The 18610-nt window shown below is 36.0% G+C and overlaps 1 protein-coding gene across 2 annotated transcripts in view; it reads right to left on the bottom strand.

Moving 5' to 3' along the window:
- The window catches only part of PDE8A (phosphodiesterase 8A), a 258809-nt gene that overhangs the window by 65375 nt on the left and 174824 nt on the right, over positions 1-18610 (bottom strand). For both annotated transcript variants that reach the window (XM_051981190.1, XM_051981191.1), the window contains 5 exons: positions 17429-17507; positions 15317-15454; positions 7926-8014; positions 3822-3873; positions 3677-3719 (listed from right to left, as the gene is read on the bottom strand). In XM_051981190.1, the coding sequence (XP_051837150.1) occupies positions 3677-3719; positions 3822-3873; positions 7926-8014; positions 15317-15454; positions 17429-17507 (401 nt within the window). The remainder of the gene's footprint in view (positions 1-3676; positions 3720-3821; positions 3874-7925; positions 8015-15316; positions 15455-17428; positions 17508-18610) is intronic.

Below are 18610 nucleotides of genomic sequence, written 5' to 3' on the forward strand. Positions count from 1 at the left end.
AGGTATGAATGAAACCTCAGGTTCACAAAGATTATGATAGTGGAATATAACTGGTAAGTTTTACCAAGCAGGAGAAGGCCTAGCAATGGACTTGATTTATGTCCGGTGATGGCTCTAGTTAACTTTGGAGAGTTTATGATTAGACTTCTGATGAATTATTTTGGCTGCAGCATCTCCTGGAGATGGTATACCCAGGGCTAGAGTAGCTGTAATTTTTATAGATGGAGGTAATACTCATTCCACCTGTAATGATGGATCCTTGAAATAACTAATGCTATTTAAATTTTTCCATATAAAATTCTGAAGATCCAAAGTAAAACAATTTAAATGAAGAGGAAAATGAGATTTCTCTAAAGAAAATGATATGGATGCATAGGGAACTCAGAAATTCACTTACATTTTAAAAGAAAATATATAGAAGTTGGGATCAAGTCTCAGTAATAGAAAATGAATAGGAGTATGGGAAGGTCCTGTTAAAAATAGAGTCAGAATTACAAAGCTCAGAATGAACTAAGTAAGGCTGGTAAGAGAAGCTGAAGACAACATAAAGGTTTTTTGCTTTGCTTGTTGTTTAGTTTTATGGGAGAAATATCAAAGAAGGAGTAGGACTTGCTTGGAGTGGTTAGGATAATGGACAATAATAACTGTTAGCAGAAGGTAGCAAAACTCTTCAATTTATACTTTGTTGTTGCCTCTTCTGCATAAGAGAATGATGTTAATATTGGAAATGATTGAAGAAAAATGATTAACACTAAATCAGATCATAAGAGAGTACTTGGGTGCTCTTGAAAAATGTAAATCACCTGACTCAGATGAGCTACCTCCTTGGATCTTGCAAGAACTGACAGGTATGATTATCAAACTATTCTCAGTGATATTTAAAATACCATGGTAAAGATAAGACCTACCACAAGATTGAAGATGGGCACATATGTTTCAATATTCAAAGAAAGGAAGACAACAGAATTTATAAACTATAGGCCAGTGAACTTAACTTCCATCCTTGGACAAATCAGTCTCTTGAAGGAGATTTGAACTCTTTCAATTGGAAAGAACCTGACAATCAATCAACAAACACTTATCAAACACCTACTATGTGAAAGGGACACTTTTAGGAATACCAAGCCCAACATGTAACAGTTCCTATACCCAAGAAACTTACATTCTCTTAGAGAATCAACATGGACACATATAAGTATATACAAAATAAACATGACATACATATTAAGTAATTTTGGGAAGGTCCTGTAGAAGATGAAAAAAAAATCTCATGTAGAAAGGTGTCAGCTGAACTTTACTAGAGAAATAGATTGGATTGGCTAGATATATAGATAGATGAGTGATAAATCTATGGGTTATAGATAAATGGATGACAAATGATACAGTTAAATGAGAGACAGATGATTAATAGAGAAACAGGCACTATTTAAATGCTAGAGAAATAGGTTAGAAGATTACCAGATAAAATGATGATAGATAGTTGATAGACAAACATATGATAGATAATAGATAAATAGATGATAGACAACTGATAGATAAATATATGATAGATAAGTAGATAGATAGACAAAACAGACAGAAAGACAGATGATAGAACATTTATTGAATAACCATATTTTAGTTATAGTGATAAATAATGGGAATACAAATATGAGCTAAAAGAAAGAGCTGAAAAAGGAGCTGAAAAGAAACACTGGGGGAGGTTATAGGCAGGGAAGGTGCCCATGTCAGGGCAGAGTTAGAGTGGAGCCAGGAGAGATGTGAGCATGGCTGACCTGAGCACTCTCTCAAATGGAGGCTCTGAAGAAAACTAAGGGTTCCAAGAGATGGAGGTGAGAAGACAGTAAGTACATTACTGGCATTACAGGGGATGTCCTGTTCAAAAGCATGAAGGCAAATATTTTTGTCTGGTTCATAGGCTATATTGAGTTTTGTATAACAATCCTAGCAATGTAGATTAGAGCCAGATTGTAATGAGTTAAAATGCCAAATAGTGCTCACATTTTATCATAAAGGTAATAATAATGATGGCATTTATTAAAGAGAAGATTAACAGAGTCAGACTCTGTGTGCTTCAGGAATATCCATTTGGCAGCTATATAGAAGGTAAACTTGAATGTGCAAGGACCAACATGGAGGCTACTGCAACAGTCCAGGTGAGTGGGGATGTCCTTATTTTATAGATGAGAAGACTAACAAAATCTAGAGAGGTAAGATCATTTGTCCAAAAGACGAGCCTTAAGTTGGGTCTCATAGGAAGCGTAAAGTCAAGGTCAGGAAACAGTATAAGGGAAAAAAACCCCACAAAAGATGAGGATGAACAAAATGTATTCAATCTTCGGTCAGAAAATTAGTCTGATTAGAGCAGAGGCTAAGTATCTCTGTACCACAATTTCTTAAGAAAGGACATCTCTTCTAAGCAATAGGTATGCATGACAAAAATCTAGAGTTCAAGAAGCCCAGCAAGAATCATGCTTTAAAATAGTGTACCTCTGTCATCCATAGCTTCATGAAACACATTTAATATCTGATAGCAAGAAAATGTTATGAAGGATTGGGGCGCTAGGTTTTGCTGGAATTATGTTACAATTGTGTGAGTCAAAAGCTGAATGACACTAGGACACAGTGGAGTTTGGTTAAAATATGTTACATGACATTATTGTGGAAATATTAATCAGGAAAGCCTTTTGCTTATTGCCACATGTTGCTCAAGCAAATATAGATTTACTAAATATCATCAAATAATTTCTTCAAGTTAACCAATTTGATTGTTCACAGTTGAAAAAAGGTTATCTTTCTCTCCTCACTGCCCCACCTTGGAATCTCATCTCAATTCAATTGCCACTTTCAATGAGATACCTTTTTTGATTCTTCTAGTTTTTAATTCTACCCCCACACTCTAATTACTTTATTGAGTATTTTCTTAACCCGTGTATCTATGGTTTCTAAACAATAGGATATAAAGCTAGAATTATTTTTGTCTTCATCTTTGTATCTCTTATACCTGGCACAGTGTCTGACAGACAAGTACTTACCAAATATTTCTTAAACTAGAATTGAATATAGGAGAAAATCTTATATCTCTAAGTAATACAAAAGTCAGCAAAATCATGTGTAGTTAGGATTCTGCCAAGTTTCAAAATAAACAGACCAGGAAGGTATAGAAATATCATCTTGTTGCTAATTAAAAGTTAATTTTGTTCCAGGATATTATGAAACTCCTTCAGTGTCAAGAGGTCTTTTAAAATCTTTTCTGCATAAACTTAACAAATTTAGAAATTGCACAAGTAGTAATAATGATGTTATCAGAGAAACAGATTACCAGAAAATGAAAGGGACTCATCATATAAGGATAACTGAGGCACAGCTCATATGCTTTGTTGGTATCTAAACAATCCCGAGACAAAGAAATAGGGCCTGCAAGTGGTTCATGATCTATATTGTTGGAGAGGGTGATTATTGATAATAATAGTTCACATTTGCTTATCATTATAAGACTGGCAAAAAGCTTTACATATATTTCCTTGTTGACCTTTACACTATTATCCACACTATTTACACTATTAACTGATGAGGAAAATCCAGGGTTATTTGGCTATGAACGTATCACTATCCATGCTGATGAGACACAGAAACTTTGGTAGAAGTAACAGAATAAGAAAATGTGACATCCTACCTGTTTGAGATTCAGCCTGAACACGTTCACAAGTTTTTTCTACCTATAAATGAATACTCAGAGACATTAGTTCATGTTCCTTAATTACTCATGAATGTTATTTTTGCTGGAATTGATATTGGGTAATAGCCCTCTTTTTACTGACCTTATTGATGTCATTGCACATTCTACTAATGGACACATAGTGTCTAATCTTTCTGCAAGCAAAAAAAAAAGCATTATTTTCTTTCTGATTCTCCATGCTGATTAACCCAGTTTAGTTTTTTTTTTTTTTTTATGAGGACAACAACAACAGAAAAAATCAAAGGTATTAACCAGTACACAAATGCTCAGGACATGATATTTACTTTTTTTTTGTTTTTATCCAAGGCCATTGATAAAGGAGCAGGGGGTCTAGGAACATCCATTTGTGACTCTGTAGAAAGATGAGTAATTCTTTAAAGAAAACAAATTCTTCCCTACAAAGGAATGAATTTTATGCTCAGTAACTACGTCACTGGATCAGACAATGAAGTAAAAACCTGTCAATCAACAGAATTCTGAGACTGAGGGCAGGGGGGCAGTTCTTAAAATAGCGAACAGAATTTCTCCCTTAAGATGCTTGTTTCACATCCACTGCAATTATAGCTACCTCTTATGGAATTTAACCAGTTCAGGGGTGTCCAGAACAGTGAAGCTGTTTTTCACTGTTTGATTAGGATCTGCCTAATGAAAACATTAAAGCTTCATTAGTCAGATTTGCTCTCACAACATAACAAACCATTCAGCTGAGTTTTAAAGTTGTTCATTTCCCTTAACTATTTTATGAAGTCCGGGAAAGGGGCTTATAAAATAGATTTCAAAGTTCTTTCTAAAGTTTCTTTTCTTTTTTAGAATAATAACTTTTTATTTTTCAAAATACATGCAAAAATAGTTTTTAACATTCACCCCTGCTTGTGTTTAAAGTTTCTTTAGGAAAAAAAAAAAAGCTTTACTTTTCTCATTCCCATAGGAAGCATGATAATTGATTGAGAATAGTTTTTTTATAAGACTTTTTTCTTTAGGCACAGGACGGGAAAGAAGGGGTTTCCTACAAATTTAAGAGCTGTCAGATTCTGGAAATTTTGAACTCATCAGGAATTCATTTGCAATTTCCAGTTTGCTCTTAAACTAATGTTTAGTGTATTTAAAATTATACTTGTTTGTACAAAAATGATAGATTTATTAATTCAACTTGGAAACTATTTTGATTATAAGTAGAATTATAGCATGCTGAACTTTTAAGGAATCCAGCACCTTTGTTTTTGATGGTGAAAAATTGAGAGCACAAAGTCCCCAAGACTTTGTAATTTCTAATGTCTTGGAGATACAGAATTCAATCATTTTCAGATAAGAGAAAAGAGGGAAAAATTCAAGCACAACTTTCATTCCACAGAATCCTGCCCTAATGGGTGTCATTTTCTGAGCTACTACCACTAAGAATTTTTGCTTCCTCTGAAGCTATATTTTTATTACCTTCATAGGCTTCTGAAAATTGAAGTTTGCTAAAATTAAAAGAAACCAGTCTGTTCATTTTCATGTTTGTTTATTTTTTTTAACTTTAGTACAAGTCCTTGTAAAGACACATAGATCAGTGTTTCACATGCTGCAGGGGCTAGAGGATCTATCTGACTTAGGAGAAGGCAGAGGAGGCATCACATGGAAACTCCACCCCTCATCACAGAGATACAATCCTAGCTCAGACCCAGGAAGTTATTTTTTATTGTACATCATTGGAAATATTCCCTGTAAAGTATCATCATATCATTGTAGCTTACCAGTAACTCAGGCTAACATAGAGACAGTGTTATCCACACTAACATTTCTGCCTTTGATTGGCTCCAAGAAATTTGAATTTGATTAATTTGATATAAGATCATCTTGTAGTAGGGTTTTTAAAAATTGTGTTATGGGAGATGGTTAGTGCCAAGAAACAATAAAGAAACAGCCATCTTAATCACTTGATTAATCTTTTACTAACCAAAGAACTGCATAAATTGGTGGGATGGAATAAGAAAACTAGTTTTCTATCTAGCTTCATTCAATGGTTGGTTTTATTATTGATTTTTTGATAGTGTGGGTCATTCCATATCCCTTGGTCTAGAAGAGTTTGTTATGTCTTCCACATCACAGGGGTTAGGAATGTGATGCTCCCACAAGCTACAAAATCTATTCAAAATTTTTTTTTGCTTTTTCCTCATGCCAGAAAAAAGTCTAAATTTCCCTTTTTCTTTTACAGGGTATTTATAGTGTCTTATTACAAAATTTGGGTTAAGCATTTGGTCATAGGCACTATGTAGGTCAATATTAAGTAAAAATATTTTTTCTGTGTCATCTGCCAATATTCACATGTCATCTGCACCTTCCACAAAACTCCCCCCAAATTCCCATTTAGTTTCTTAAAATGACCCACAATATATTGAAACTCTGATAGAGAAAGATGCCATGTGGAAGGGATAACTATAGTTTCCTCCTTAAGCTTCCTTGTGGTCCTCTGTTCTAAGGGGCTCATTATAGACTTAAGGTGGACACTAGATCTTTAGCCCTCCTGCAGCTCAGAACTCCTGGACTCAATTAATTCAAGCGGGCCTCTCTCAGTGTCAGAAATTATAGGTGTGCACCGCCATGCCCATCAAAATATAGGTTAAATTATTTTTACAAAGGTAAAACATGAAATAAAAACACGTGAAAGGATGTCAAGTTTCTGATTCAAACAGCTACAATCAAGTCACAGATGGATTTTACTGACATAGTTTGTGGAGTGCTCAAGTCCACATTCTCTTCCTTCTCAATTTTTGGCCTATATATGTTTGTATGTGAGTCTAGGTAATGATAATGAATGATTATCTAAACATAATGTTTATTTTTCTTTTGGAAAAGCGCATCTAAAACTTCTCTTCACTACTCCACCATACTGTGTCCCATCTCCTTACCTTCTTTAACCAACATCTCCTTTGGACTCAGGATCTGGCCATGGTTTTCCAATTATCTGACAAATATGCCATGCCCCATTTAGAGAAAGAAACCATTGTACTTAAATATAGATAGTTCTTCATTATCATGGTGAGAATCACATAACAGCATAACTGTGCCTGCCCAATTGACAGGTGCTTTCCCACTCTTTTGACAAGGTCAATGAAAGCATTGTTTCCCTATAGAAATTCTTGCTTATGAAGGTACTTATCAATAATGGGACAAAGCTGAAATGTGATATCTCCTTCTAGTGAATCATACGATAAAATTTGGGAAAGAGTGAAAATGCCATGGTGTGTTACTAATAACATAAAACTTCAAAAGGATCTGATTCTAAAGAAATGAGTATTTTTTCTTCAACAATAGGTATTCAACTCTGTTATTCCTAAGATATACTTAGAAGATTTTCAGAACTAAGGTCTGAGTACCACCATGTGTGATGATGCAGAATAGTGAAATTCATACTGTTTACAAGAGGTAATCTATGGGAATAATTTTATTCATTCAACCCATTCACTGAAAAGTTATCAAGCACCCACTATGTGTCAAGCACTGGGAAAAAAGAAGAACAGAAACAAAAGTTTTGGTTTTTCTTGGACTGGTTACACAAATGTGAACAAATGTAAAATAAAATTATTATTGAACAATAAATTAAAATTGTTGCTTTTCCTGCTTTATAGGAAAAGCAACATTTTTAGGAGTAAAGGTCTAGATGCAGAGTAACATATTTCCTCCAGCATTTTTTTCTTCATTGGCAATGCCATTTGTAAACTGAACATTTTGTCTTTAGCCTTGAGCTAATGTGTCCCTTTCTCCCACTGTATAGTACAGTGCTTACACATGTTAAGTGCTTAATAAATTCTCATTGACTTGATTTGAATATTATTGTGTGTGTGTGTGTGTCACTTCTGAGATTTTATTTAATAGCACAGGTGGGGAGAAAAGATTTTAAGAGAAGTGACATTCTTTCTTGTATGGAAAAATGGGGGGGGGATAACATTTGGATAGAAGACATAGAAAAAAGCATTCTACAAAGAAAGATTATCCCCTGAAAACAATTACTTTTTAAAAATCATCATTAAGAAAAAAAAATTCACTGCTCTGAAGATGTTCAGGAGATATCAGACTCAATTTCTAGTTGGTCTGTGACCTTGCTGAAGTTTTTGACTTATTCAAATAGATACACATGTAAGATCAGTTCTGAAGCAACACAAAAGTATTATCTGTTGACTAAAGTATTGGATTTCTTTTTACTCACCCTCCCTGTCCGATGACAGGTATGATCTTCACATTTTGTTGTATATTATCCCCATTTTTCTTTTTGGCATAATAAATTCCTTGCCACTCCTATAAATGGAGTTCAAGCATCATTAAATTTTGTATTCAAAACAGAAACCTCAGAACATTTCCCAGTTTGCGTTCCAATTCATTTAACACTACTAAGACACTTAAGGATAAAAAGTGATCCAAACCCCAGACACAACTTTAACCATCTTGCTTAAGTTATTTATTGACAAAGGCACCATTCTGCAAACCCATATGGTTGGGCCCTTTACTGGTGGAAAGGACGCATTATATACTAAATGCTTTTCAAGCATTATCCTCCATATTTGAAATGTAAAGGTTACTGGAACCCTTAGGATATGTTGCTCCCAGTCTGCTACAGAGATCCAAGAGTCTTCATCTCTGTTCATGTCTTTGAAGTCTTCAGGCAGGAAAAAAAAAAGTAATATAGGGGAAGGAACATGATTTTAGAGTCAGAAGACCTAAATTCCAAGCCCAAATCTCCCACTGACTTCCTGATTGACTGTGGGCAAGTAAATGGACTTTATTTTCTTCTGATATCAACTAAGGGATTGAACTACATGACTTCTGATGTTCCTTCAACCACATGATATTATGACTTCTAAGGGCTCTTCTAGCTCTAAAATGATGATCTTAGATTCCTAGGGACCACAAGGAGACTGATCTGCATCCAGTCTCTACTTCAATTAGTAAGTCAATAAGTATTTATTAAGCACCTACTATATATCATACACTGAGCTGAACACTTGGGATATAAAGACAAAAAAGAAAAAAATCTCTCCCTTCAAGGAATCTATATTACATCAAAAACATGTGTGTGTGTGTGTGTGTGTATACACATACATACATACATAAAATATGCAAATGGATACAAAATAATTTGGGGAAGGAGTAAGTAACTAGCGGTTAAGAGAGAGACAGAATTAGGAAAGGCTGTACATATAAGATAGTTTTTAAGCCAAATTTTGAAGGAGCCTGAAAAGAAGCAGACATTTGAAATTCCTGGGAGGACCACATAGTCACAGAGATTGGAGATGGATTATTCAGATCAAATGTGCCTGAAAAATCCAATGGACCTGGAGGAAACAACAGGATGATTTCTCTCCCTGTGGCAGAAACAAGAAGAGAAGGATAGTCCAATGGGGCCTTGGACAGGGAAAGCAGAGCGATCATTTAGGCTTTAGGAGGAGTGAGCTAAGGCTTAGAGTTTGTTGGTATTCTAAGTCAAATGTAGGCAAGATAAGTACAGACAGTTTGGATAAAGACAGTAGTCAGAGAGCAGGTAAGGAAGACGTCATAGACCCAGGTACACAACCAAGTAAATTAAATATCAGTGATTAGAACATGGGATGTGATTCTGATCTTGACGTGAAAAAGCATTTAGTTTGGGGCCTACCAATATATTTGCCAAGGCAGGAATTGAGGTCAGTGTAGGGCAGGGGAGCAGCACGTAAAGGGGTCTGGATTTGGAGTCAGAGATTCTGGACTCAAATCTCAGCTCTGCCAGCAGTAAGACCTAGCTAAGATAGGTAAATGCTGCCACTCTCTGGGTCTCAGTTTCTTCATCCATAAAAAGAGGCAATTACACTAGATGATGTCTGAGGTCTCTTCAATAACTAAATTTATGATCCTGTAGGCCTCTATTTATAGTAAGGAAGTTATTAAAACTGGTTAAAGAAGGACACAACTGATCAATAAAAATAAACTAGAATAGTAGCAATGGGAGTGGAAAGGAGGAAGGGAGAGATATGAGAAAAATGTTATGAAAAAAAGATCTTAGTGACTGGATATAGGAGAATAGAGAAAAGTAAAGACTCAAGATGACCAGAAAAATTTGAATTTCTGTCACTAGGAGGATAGAAATAAAGAAGACTAGAGTGTTATTCTAGGGGAAAGTGATGAGCTTAGAAAACAATGATTCCTAGGTCTCGCCTTTTTACATCCACCATATCTAATCAAATACCAAGCCCTGTAACTTCTGCCTCTCTCTCAAATCCACATCCTTCATTTCACTTATATAATTATTACCCGAGTTCAAGCTTTAATCACTTATCATCTGGGTTATGGCAAAAGCCTCCTAATCAGGCTCCCCACTTTCTGTCTCTCTCCTCTTGAATCCAACTCCCACACACCTGTCTTAATAATCTCCTTAATAATGTACCTCTCTGCTCATGTCACTTCCCTGATCAATGAGACACCTCATTCTAGTATCTCAGGCTCTGGTTCTACCATAAGAATTTTCTAGCCTTATTTGACATTCCTCTGCTTTTCACACTCTTTTTCCTCCAAACTGATGTTTTCATGTCTTCAACATAAAATTCCATCTTTCAACTTAATCCATTCACCAAGTGGTCCTCCATGTTTGAAGTACACTTCTGCCTCTCAGAATCCTATTCCATCAAGGCTCACGTCTACACCCTCTTAGAAGTTTTACACCCTCTTTAAAAACTTCCCTGACCTCCTATTGTTAGTGCTTTTTTTCTTCTTCTCAAATGACCTAGTTACTTATCTCTCTCTCTCTCTCTCTCTCTCTCTCTCTCTCTCTCTCTCTCTGTGTGTGTGTGTGTGTGTGTGTGTGTGTGTGTATTCCTCTTATCTATGTACATATCATTATGTATAACACAAGCTCCTTTAGGGCAGGGACTATTTCATTTTTATCTTTCTAAACCTAGTGGGAGAGTAAGGATAGTTTAGAGGAGGGAGGGCTAGGCTTAAAGTCAGATAATTGGGGTTGGGGGCAAAATCTGACTGATTCATATTAGCTTTGTATTCTAGGACCAGGAACAAGCCACTGAATCTCTCACCCAGTACCAGGCACCAAAGACAAGGGGTTAATTTACAGTAGGGGCTGTCTGATCCTAAACATAACTTATTCTCAAAAGTCTTGTACAATTTTAAGCTTATAACTGAAAATTTTCCAGATGCTTTCCATAGTATAAAAGTGATGTAAAACACTCTGTAAATATTAATTACACTTGATCTTCCCATCAATTCTACCTCAGCCCTACCCTATTTTACAGATATGTACCCATTTTACAGATAAGGAAATCAAGTGAGCCTTGAGAGAGGCTATGAGATTTGGTTAGAGTGATGCTGTACGTGGAAGAGGTAGGATTTTAATCTGGTTGTTCTTGACTCCAAATCTGGCACTCCCTCCAATATAGAAATTTTAGATTTGGCCAAAAAAAAAATTCCTAGCACTTAGCAAAATAGCTGGCACATAGGGAGTACTTAATTATTGTTTGTTTAATTGAATTTTAGACAAATTGAACTGAAGGTGATAGAAGAACATTTAAGTAGGAATATTTATTTAGCCTATAGTTAGAGACACTATACTGGAATACAGGTCACAGCTAGAGCCATAGATTTTTAATCTGTACAGTTGAAGCTATCAATATTGATGAGCTAGGCAAGGGAGTGAAGAATAGACCAAGGTTAGAAAACCAGAAAAGTATAGTATTATGAAAGCCTAAGAAATAGAGTTTCAAATCAACAATCATATGAGGCTTGATTTACTATTTTGTTGATTGTACAGACCTAAGATAGATATGGAGAATATGCTAATAAAGCAGATTAAATTTAAAAATATGATGTGTATACATTTTTCCTCTTAGAGAGCTGGTTATTAAATATTTAACATTATACCTTGCTTATGCTATCATGAGAAATATAAGTACATACATAAATATGATTTTATGAAAGCATATAGCATATGAAGTTTAAGACTCTTGGCACACCCTGAATATAGAATAAATATAAGGAAAATAAGAAAAAAGTCTTGGATATTTATTGGATAGTTAGGGAAAGAAAAGTGAATGTGTTGGGGTGGGAGGATGAAGACAATCACTACCACCAAAAATTTTCATTCACTTATTTTACTTTACATTTTTAATATTTAAGTTAAATCTAAGTGTTTTGAATATATTTTAAAAGATCACATGTTTTTTTTTTACAAAACTAACACAGGTTATGTATATATTTGTATATATATAAATTTTCTGTTTTTATTTAGCCAAAATTAAGTCAATTTTTGCCATATCAACATGGAAAAAAATTAAGATATTATGCATCTAGGTAATATAGTGATAGAATGCTGGTCCTGAGTTCAAATATGACCTCAGATAATTACTAGGCTGATCACCCTGAGCAAGTCATTTAGTTTTTTTTGTGCCTTTAGCTTTTCAACTATAAAATGGGGATAGCATCTCTCTCAAAGGATCATTTGAAAGATCAAATGAGATAATATTCATAAAAGTACTCATGAGGCACAGTGACTAGCATAGAGTAGACACTTTATTCTCTCCTTCCCTAACTCAGTTGTCCCTTCTTTCTGCCCATTCATTTATTAAATGGAAAAGAAAAACAAAGTTTTCTGCCTCTTCATTTTCAAACATATTCTCACTTTAAAATCATTGAGTCAGTTTTTTACTTCAAATCCTTCCAGATATCTGTGGTTTCATGGGTCAGGGGAAGGTGGAGGGCATGATTGGTACTCCCTCCACGGACAGCAAACCCAAGATACCTCTATTTTTGCCACTTTATGAGTGGCCATGACCTTAAAAAATCATCAGCTGGTAGACAGTTTTCTGGATGATGACCCTTTCTGAACTTGGCTAGGCAAGATCACGGACGATAGCCGTCACTCTCAGGCTGTCTGTGGCTGCTCTGTGTAAAAGCAGCTTTTCTGGGTTTGTAGCTTCTGTGAAACTAGGGCAGCAAGGAGGTGCAGTAGATAAAGCATTGGACTCGGAATCCACAAGACTCATGTTTCCAAGTTCAAATCTGACTGAAGACACTAGCTGGGTGACCCTGGGCAAGTCGTTTATCCCTGTTTGCCTCAGTTCCTCATTTGTAAAATGAGCTGGAGAAGAAAATGGTAAACTGCTCTAGTGTCTTTGCCAAGTAAGGTCCCAACTGGATCATGAAGAATCAGGCAGGACTGAAGAGCAGCAATCAAGCTCATGCTCAGCTGGTACAGATTTCAAGAAACCAATGTCACCTCCACATCACAATGAGAGCCCAGAACAGAACTTCAGGGGAGAAAATGAGTTCCAAAATGATGGAGAATTGGCTTTTATCCTTTACAGAAAGCTCAATGATCTCATTACGGTCCTTCCCGAGAAATGCAAGTACCTTACAGGGTGGCTTTGGAGGGAAACACTTAGTAAAACACAAAGATTTATAAAAATGTGAGCTTAGGTGATCCCCAGTCAGGTAACTTTCAGTGATAAATGGACTTATTAGCCCTGAAATTCACTATAGATGCTATTAAGGAAAGGCGGATGAATGTTGATACTTCTTGTCATATCTACACAAGCAACAAAAAAGGCAGAAAAGGTGTCTCAGCACAAGTGTTGTACTTGGAGTCAGAAGGAAGTGAGTGAGAATTCAATTCTGACTCAGAAATATACCTGTGTGTCCCTGGTTACCTCATCTATAAAAGGGGGGATAGCAAGAGTGCCTCCCTCTCAGAGTGGTTGTGAAAAACAAATGAGATGATAACACAAGGAAAGTGCTTTGCAAACCTACAAGCACTATATAAATGCTAGCAATTATGATGAGGATGATAATGATAATCACATGGGGGACAGTGATTACAGATGGACTAGTGAATTAGTTGGGTCCAGAATTGAAACAGAGGAACAAAGTGAACTGTATTGCATTTGAAAACCTAGTTTTCAGGAGTCCTAAGATGCTCTCTGGCTCCAAAATCACCCTTGTAGTTTAAGTTTTTTTCTTTTTAAATAAATACAAATATTCTACCAATGATGGTGTATGATTGCAAAACTAGGAACAGAACAGTCTCCAAAAGTTTAAAGTTACAAGAGTTCCAAAAGGGAGTGGAGAGATATGCAGTGTACACAAATTGCCACTGCTATAATTACAACCATGACCTATGTACCAGAAATGAAACAGGGAATACCATTGAGGAAATGTATGAACAGAAAAGCAAGAAGGGTGGTTATGTCGTTATGTCAGGGAGAGAAGAAACAAAAAATTGACAGTTTTAAGTGCTGTACTACCTACAGCATGTAAATAAACCCCCAAAGAAGAACTCTCAACATGCTGGACAAAAAAAAGCCTTTATAGAAATTGTATGGGAGAAAATAGAAAAGAAACACAAGGGATAGAGGCATAAGGGAAGGAAAGGCAAGGGAATTATAATCTGCTTCAAAGGAGAGAATACCTACATTGGGGAGATCACAGACTCACTGAAGTAGTCAAGTAGGAAGAGATAATTGCTAGTTGAGAAATAGATGGAGAAATTACATGACATTTTTGTTTTTAGGCTGTTAGTTGCTATCTGAAAACACTTCAGTTGTTCTATTTCCATGAAAAATGTGTCTCGTCCCTTTAAAGGAAGGGAGTTTTACAGGCCAGTCTATAAAAACTGCAGCCAGCTAAAGGAAAGGTTTAATCAGTAAACTGGAGAATTATAGTTGGGGCAAGTTAATCAGTAGCATCTAGCAGCAGCCTGATGTCTAGGGAGAGAGAACAAGTTGGAGAAACTTGCTTTTGCTTAAAATGTTTCCTCAATTTCAAGAGGTCCTTTAACTTGTGGAAATCCTCATTCCTTTCAAGGTCCAGTTCAAATCCCACTTCCACACTGGGCAGCTAGTTGGCCTAATAGGTAGAACACTGAGCTTGGAATCAGGATGAGTTCAAACCCAGTCTCAGACACTTGCTAGCTCTGTGACTCTGGGCAAATCACTTAAATCCTGCCTCAGTTTCCTTAACTGTAAAATGGGGATAATAACAGCATCTCTTCTGCAGGTTCTTATATGAGTCAAATGAGATAATGTTTGTAAAAGACACTTAACTTAGCACAGTGTCTAACAAATAGTAGGTGCTATATAAATGCTTATTCTCTTCCCTTCCTTCCCACCTCTAAAGCCATCTCTAATTCTCCCATAGGCAAAACTCTCCCTCCTCTGAACTGTCAGTGTTGTGTGCCTCTCATGGCTCCAGATACGGTCTTATAGTGAAGTTGTTTTTTGTTTCTGTACATATTATATGGATAGACTGCAAGCTACTTGAAGGCAGGCAGACATTGTGCTTATCCAGTTTTTCCTGGGAGCGTGGGAGGGAGGGTCAGAGATGGGGAAGGTAGAAGAGTGCGTTTTGGAGGGAAGATGATGTATTCTGTTTCTGACCTATTGATTTTGAAATACTAGGGAGATATGCAAGTGGATATGTCTAATAGGGCACTAGCAAATCAGGACTGCAGTTGTTCACACAATCTCATAGAGATTGGATTAATCTGTATAGATGGAGGTGACCACTGAATCTTTAGAGGTGTGTGTGGGGGTGGAAAATGAAAGAGTTTATAAGACTCTTACTTACCTTTCCTATCTTGATGCATGAATTTATAGCTTCCAGGAAATCAGCTTTTTTTTCACTTAGAGGCTCTTCTACTAATTCCTTCCCCAGTAGTTCACCTGTTTGATAGCCCATAGCCATTTCAAATGCAGGATTGGCATACTAGGAAAAGAAAGAGAAACTTGGCAAAATCAGCATTGAAAAAGGAGGTAATCAAAGTGTTTGAAATTTGAACTTAAGTCTATCCTTGACTAGTGCCTTATTTGCTAAGGTACTTTATCTCTTCAAATTTAAAGGCCATCAAATTAGGCTTTTGTAGGGATCCTCAGAGCAACTGAGGACAAAACCAAAAAGGAAAAAAAAATCTCTAGTTTCGAGAAAAGATTCATCTTGGGACCTTCAAGGAGTTTTTTTTTTTTTTAATATTCAGTTTCTTTGAACTCTGGAGTTTGCCAAACTTCAATGCCTGCTCCCTAAATTCCCTACTTATGCTGGAGTCAGTGACGCAGGGAAGAGAAGATGTGAAAAGACAAAATTGGCCACAATATAATTTCCTGATGGCATAAACACCCAAGCTAGAGGACATGTGAGATCTGCCACAGAGCACACTATGACAGAAGGGGGGCAAAATGGGGAAGGCATTGTCTTCAACATCATGATGGCCTAAAAGCATTTACTGAAGATTTATCTAAGTCTAAACCACTGGACTATACCATAGGAGAGTGACTGGTTCAAGACCAGTCACTGTTTATCAGAGAGATGGGGTGAGGGCAAGGAACTTTATGGGGATAAGAGAATGTGAGTTCTCTCTGATCCCCATCTCTTTAAGGGTTTCTCAGGATTTTGTTCTGAGCTTAATCCCCTTAAAATTTTTCAAATTTGCCCTGAACTCCAAAGAAGGACCCAGAACTATCTTTCTCCCTATATTTCATTAGCTCTCTCCCTCTCTGTGTCTATATTTTTCTTTACTTCTCTCTCTCTCTCTCTCTCTCTCTCTCTCTCTCTCTCTCTTTCTCTCTCTTTTTTTCTCTCTTTTTCTCTCTCTCTCTCTCTTTGTGTGTGTGTATGATACAGATCTTTTTGGAGATCTGGTGAAGTCCAAAGACCCTTGTTAAAGAAATATTTTTATGCATAAAATAAAATATATAAGATTACAAAGAAAACTAATTCTATTAAAACAGAATTATCTAAAAACATTTTTGAAACAAGTTCATGGGCCTCTGGTTAAGTACTCCTGCTATAGTGGGATGTTCCAAGAATAGAAACCTCATGTGCTGACTCACTGACCCAACTAACCTGTCCAGCAAGGACAGTAAAGGAGAACACATTGGCTGAGAAGCATGTTGAAAGAGAATCACACTTTAAATCAAAGTTTCTAACACAGAATTATTATGATAGCAACTATATGCTAGGAAGAATATCACACATCCTGAGCAAACAAAATATGAGAGGAGAAGGAATGTGGGCCAAGTAGCAGTGCCTAAGAGAGGCACATCCCTTTGGACCAGATTGCTTTTTCTTTTTAAAATTTTTTTAATTTAAAATTTTCAGAGTTGTTTGCAACTTGGATGCAATTTCTTAAAATTCTCTGACCCTCATCACCATCTTTTGCAAGCCAGAGACAATAGTGCTCATAACATCACTATCCCAGAGTGCCATAAGGATTGAATGTTACTTGTGCAAGTTGCTTTATAAATAAAAAGTGTTTAATGTGATTTTATATACGTAGATATGTAAATATACATGTAATAGAGGCAAATGACATGTTTCTAGTACTACAAACGAGAATGTTAAATTTCTTTTTTTTAAGAGAGAAAAGAACTTAAAATAAATGTTATTATTTTCACAACATTGGTAACTCCTAAAGCTATCATTAAAAGCTATCAATCCTCTTTATAAAAACTATATTTGATTTAAGTGAAATATTTTATGTCACATTAACTTTCTTGTTTCTTGAACTTTCAAAATGAAATACAGCAGTAATAACTTCATGGCTTTTCAATTACTGAAGTATCTAAAGCAAAATAACAACTAAGCTTCTCACTCTTCTCCAAAAGAAAGAAGAAATAATCAGCACCAAGTCCCCTAAGCCAGAAAAGCACATTTCTATCCTTTAGAACAAAGTTTGCCACAAACCTGTAAAATGTGATCTTCATTTTTAATTTCAATGGCTTCTTGACTTTTTTCTAGTGCCGTGAATATTGAATTGCAAGCCCTATTTAGGTAGAAAACAAGGATTGATTAATATGGGTATAGCTATATAGTATTTTCAGTAAAAATGAACAGGATTGCCTTCCTGGGTAGGTAGAAAAGGAACATAGTATAGAATGTTTTCAGGGGCCTGAAAAGCCCTGATAACTAAAAACACTTTCTACCTCCTTGAACCCTCCCTTTGTTGCTGAGTCGATTTAGTTGCATCTGACTCTTTGTGATCCCATTTGGGGTTTTCTTGGCAAAGATCCTAGAGTAGTTTGACATTTCCTTCTCCAGCTCATTTTACAGATGAGGAAACTAAGACAGGGTAAAGTGACTTGCCCAGGGTCACACAGCTAATCAATGTCTGATGCTGGATTTGAACTTGAGAAGAGGAGTCTTCCTGATTCCAAGGCCAGACCTCTATCTACTGCACCACCCAGTTGCCCTCACTTTTACAGTTACTCATTGTAATTGGTCACAGCCCTGTTATTTAGTGCTAATGTATTATGTAGGAGAGGCCAATGCATTAGCAAGGATAACCAGCTGTGTGACCTTGGACAAAGTATTAACCTCTCTGGGCTTTAATTTCATCAACTGTAAAAAAAAAAAAAAAAAGCGAATGTGCTTGAGAGCCAATATTAAAAGTCCCTTTGGACTCTACATGTATAGGATTATGGATTCTAAATACTTACTTAAAACTTAAGACAGAGAGAATAAATAGTTCTTTTCTGTGTGTGTGATAAAAGCACACCTTCATTAGGAGTATAATAGAAAGGATTTATGAACTGGATGTGAGATTAAAGTCCCTTCTAATCCTAGGATTCTAAGGATTTTATATATTTTAAAATGCATTCTGATTTAGCCTTTCCAAAAGAGTAACAGATCATGGGAAAACTTTTTGTCCTTATACATTCTCCCCATTATCAAATCTGGTGGTCGTTTTTTAGTCTTTTTTGACTCTACCCCCTGCTTTTTTTTTTTTTATCAGTTCTTATTCACTGCTTTTGGATCCTTTCTTTTTTAGGTTTTCGTGATTTGACTCTTTATTGGTTCCCCTCATGTCTGTCTAAATATTCTGTCTCAGTTTCCATTTTTCTAAGTATCTAAATTACATTCTCTAAA

Source organism: Antechinus flavipes, chromosome 2 (genome assembly GCF_016432865.1).
Source record: "Antechinus flavipes isolate AdamAnt ecotype Samford, QLD, Australia chromosome 2, AdamAnt_v2, whole genome shotgun sequence".
Classification (NCBI taxonomy): domain Eukaryota; kingdom Metazoa; phylum Chordata; class Mammalia; order Dasyuromorphia; family Dasyuridae; genus Antechinus; species Antechinus flavipes.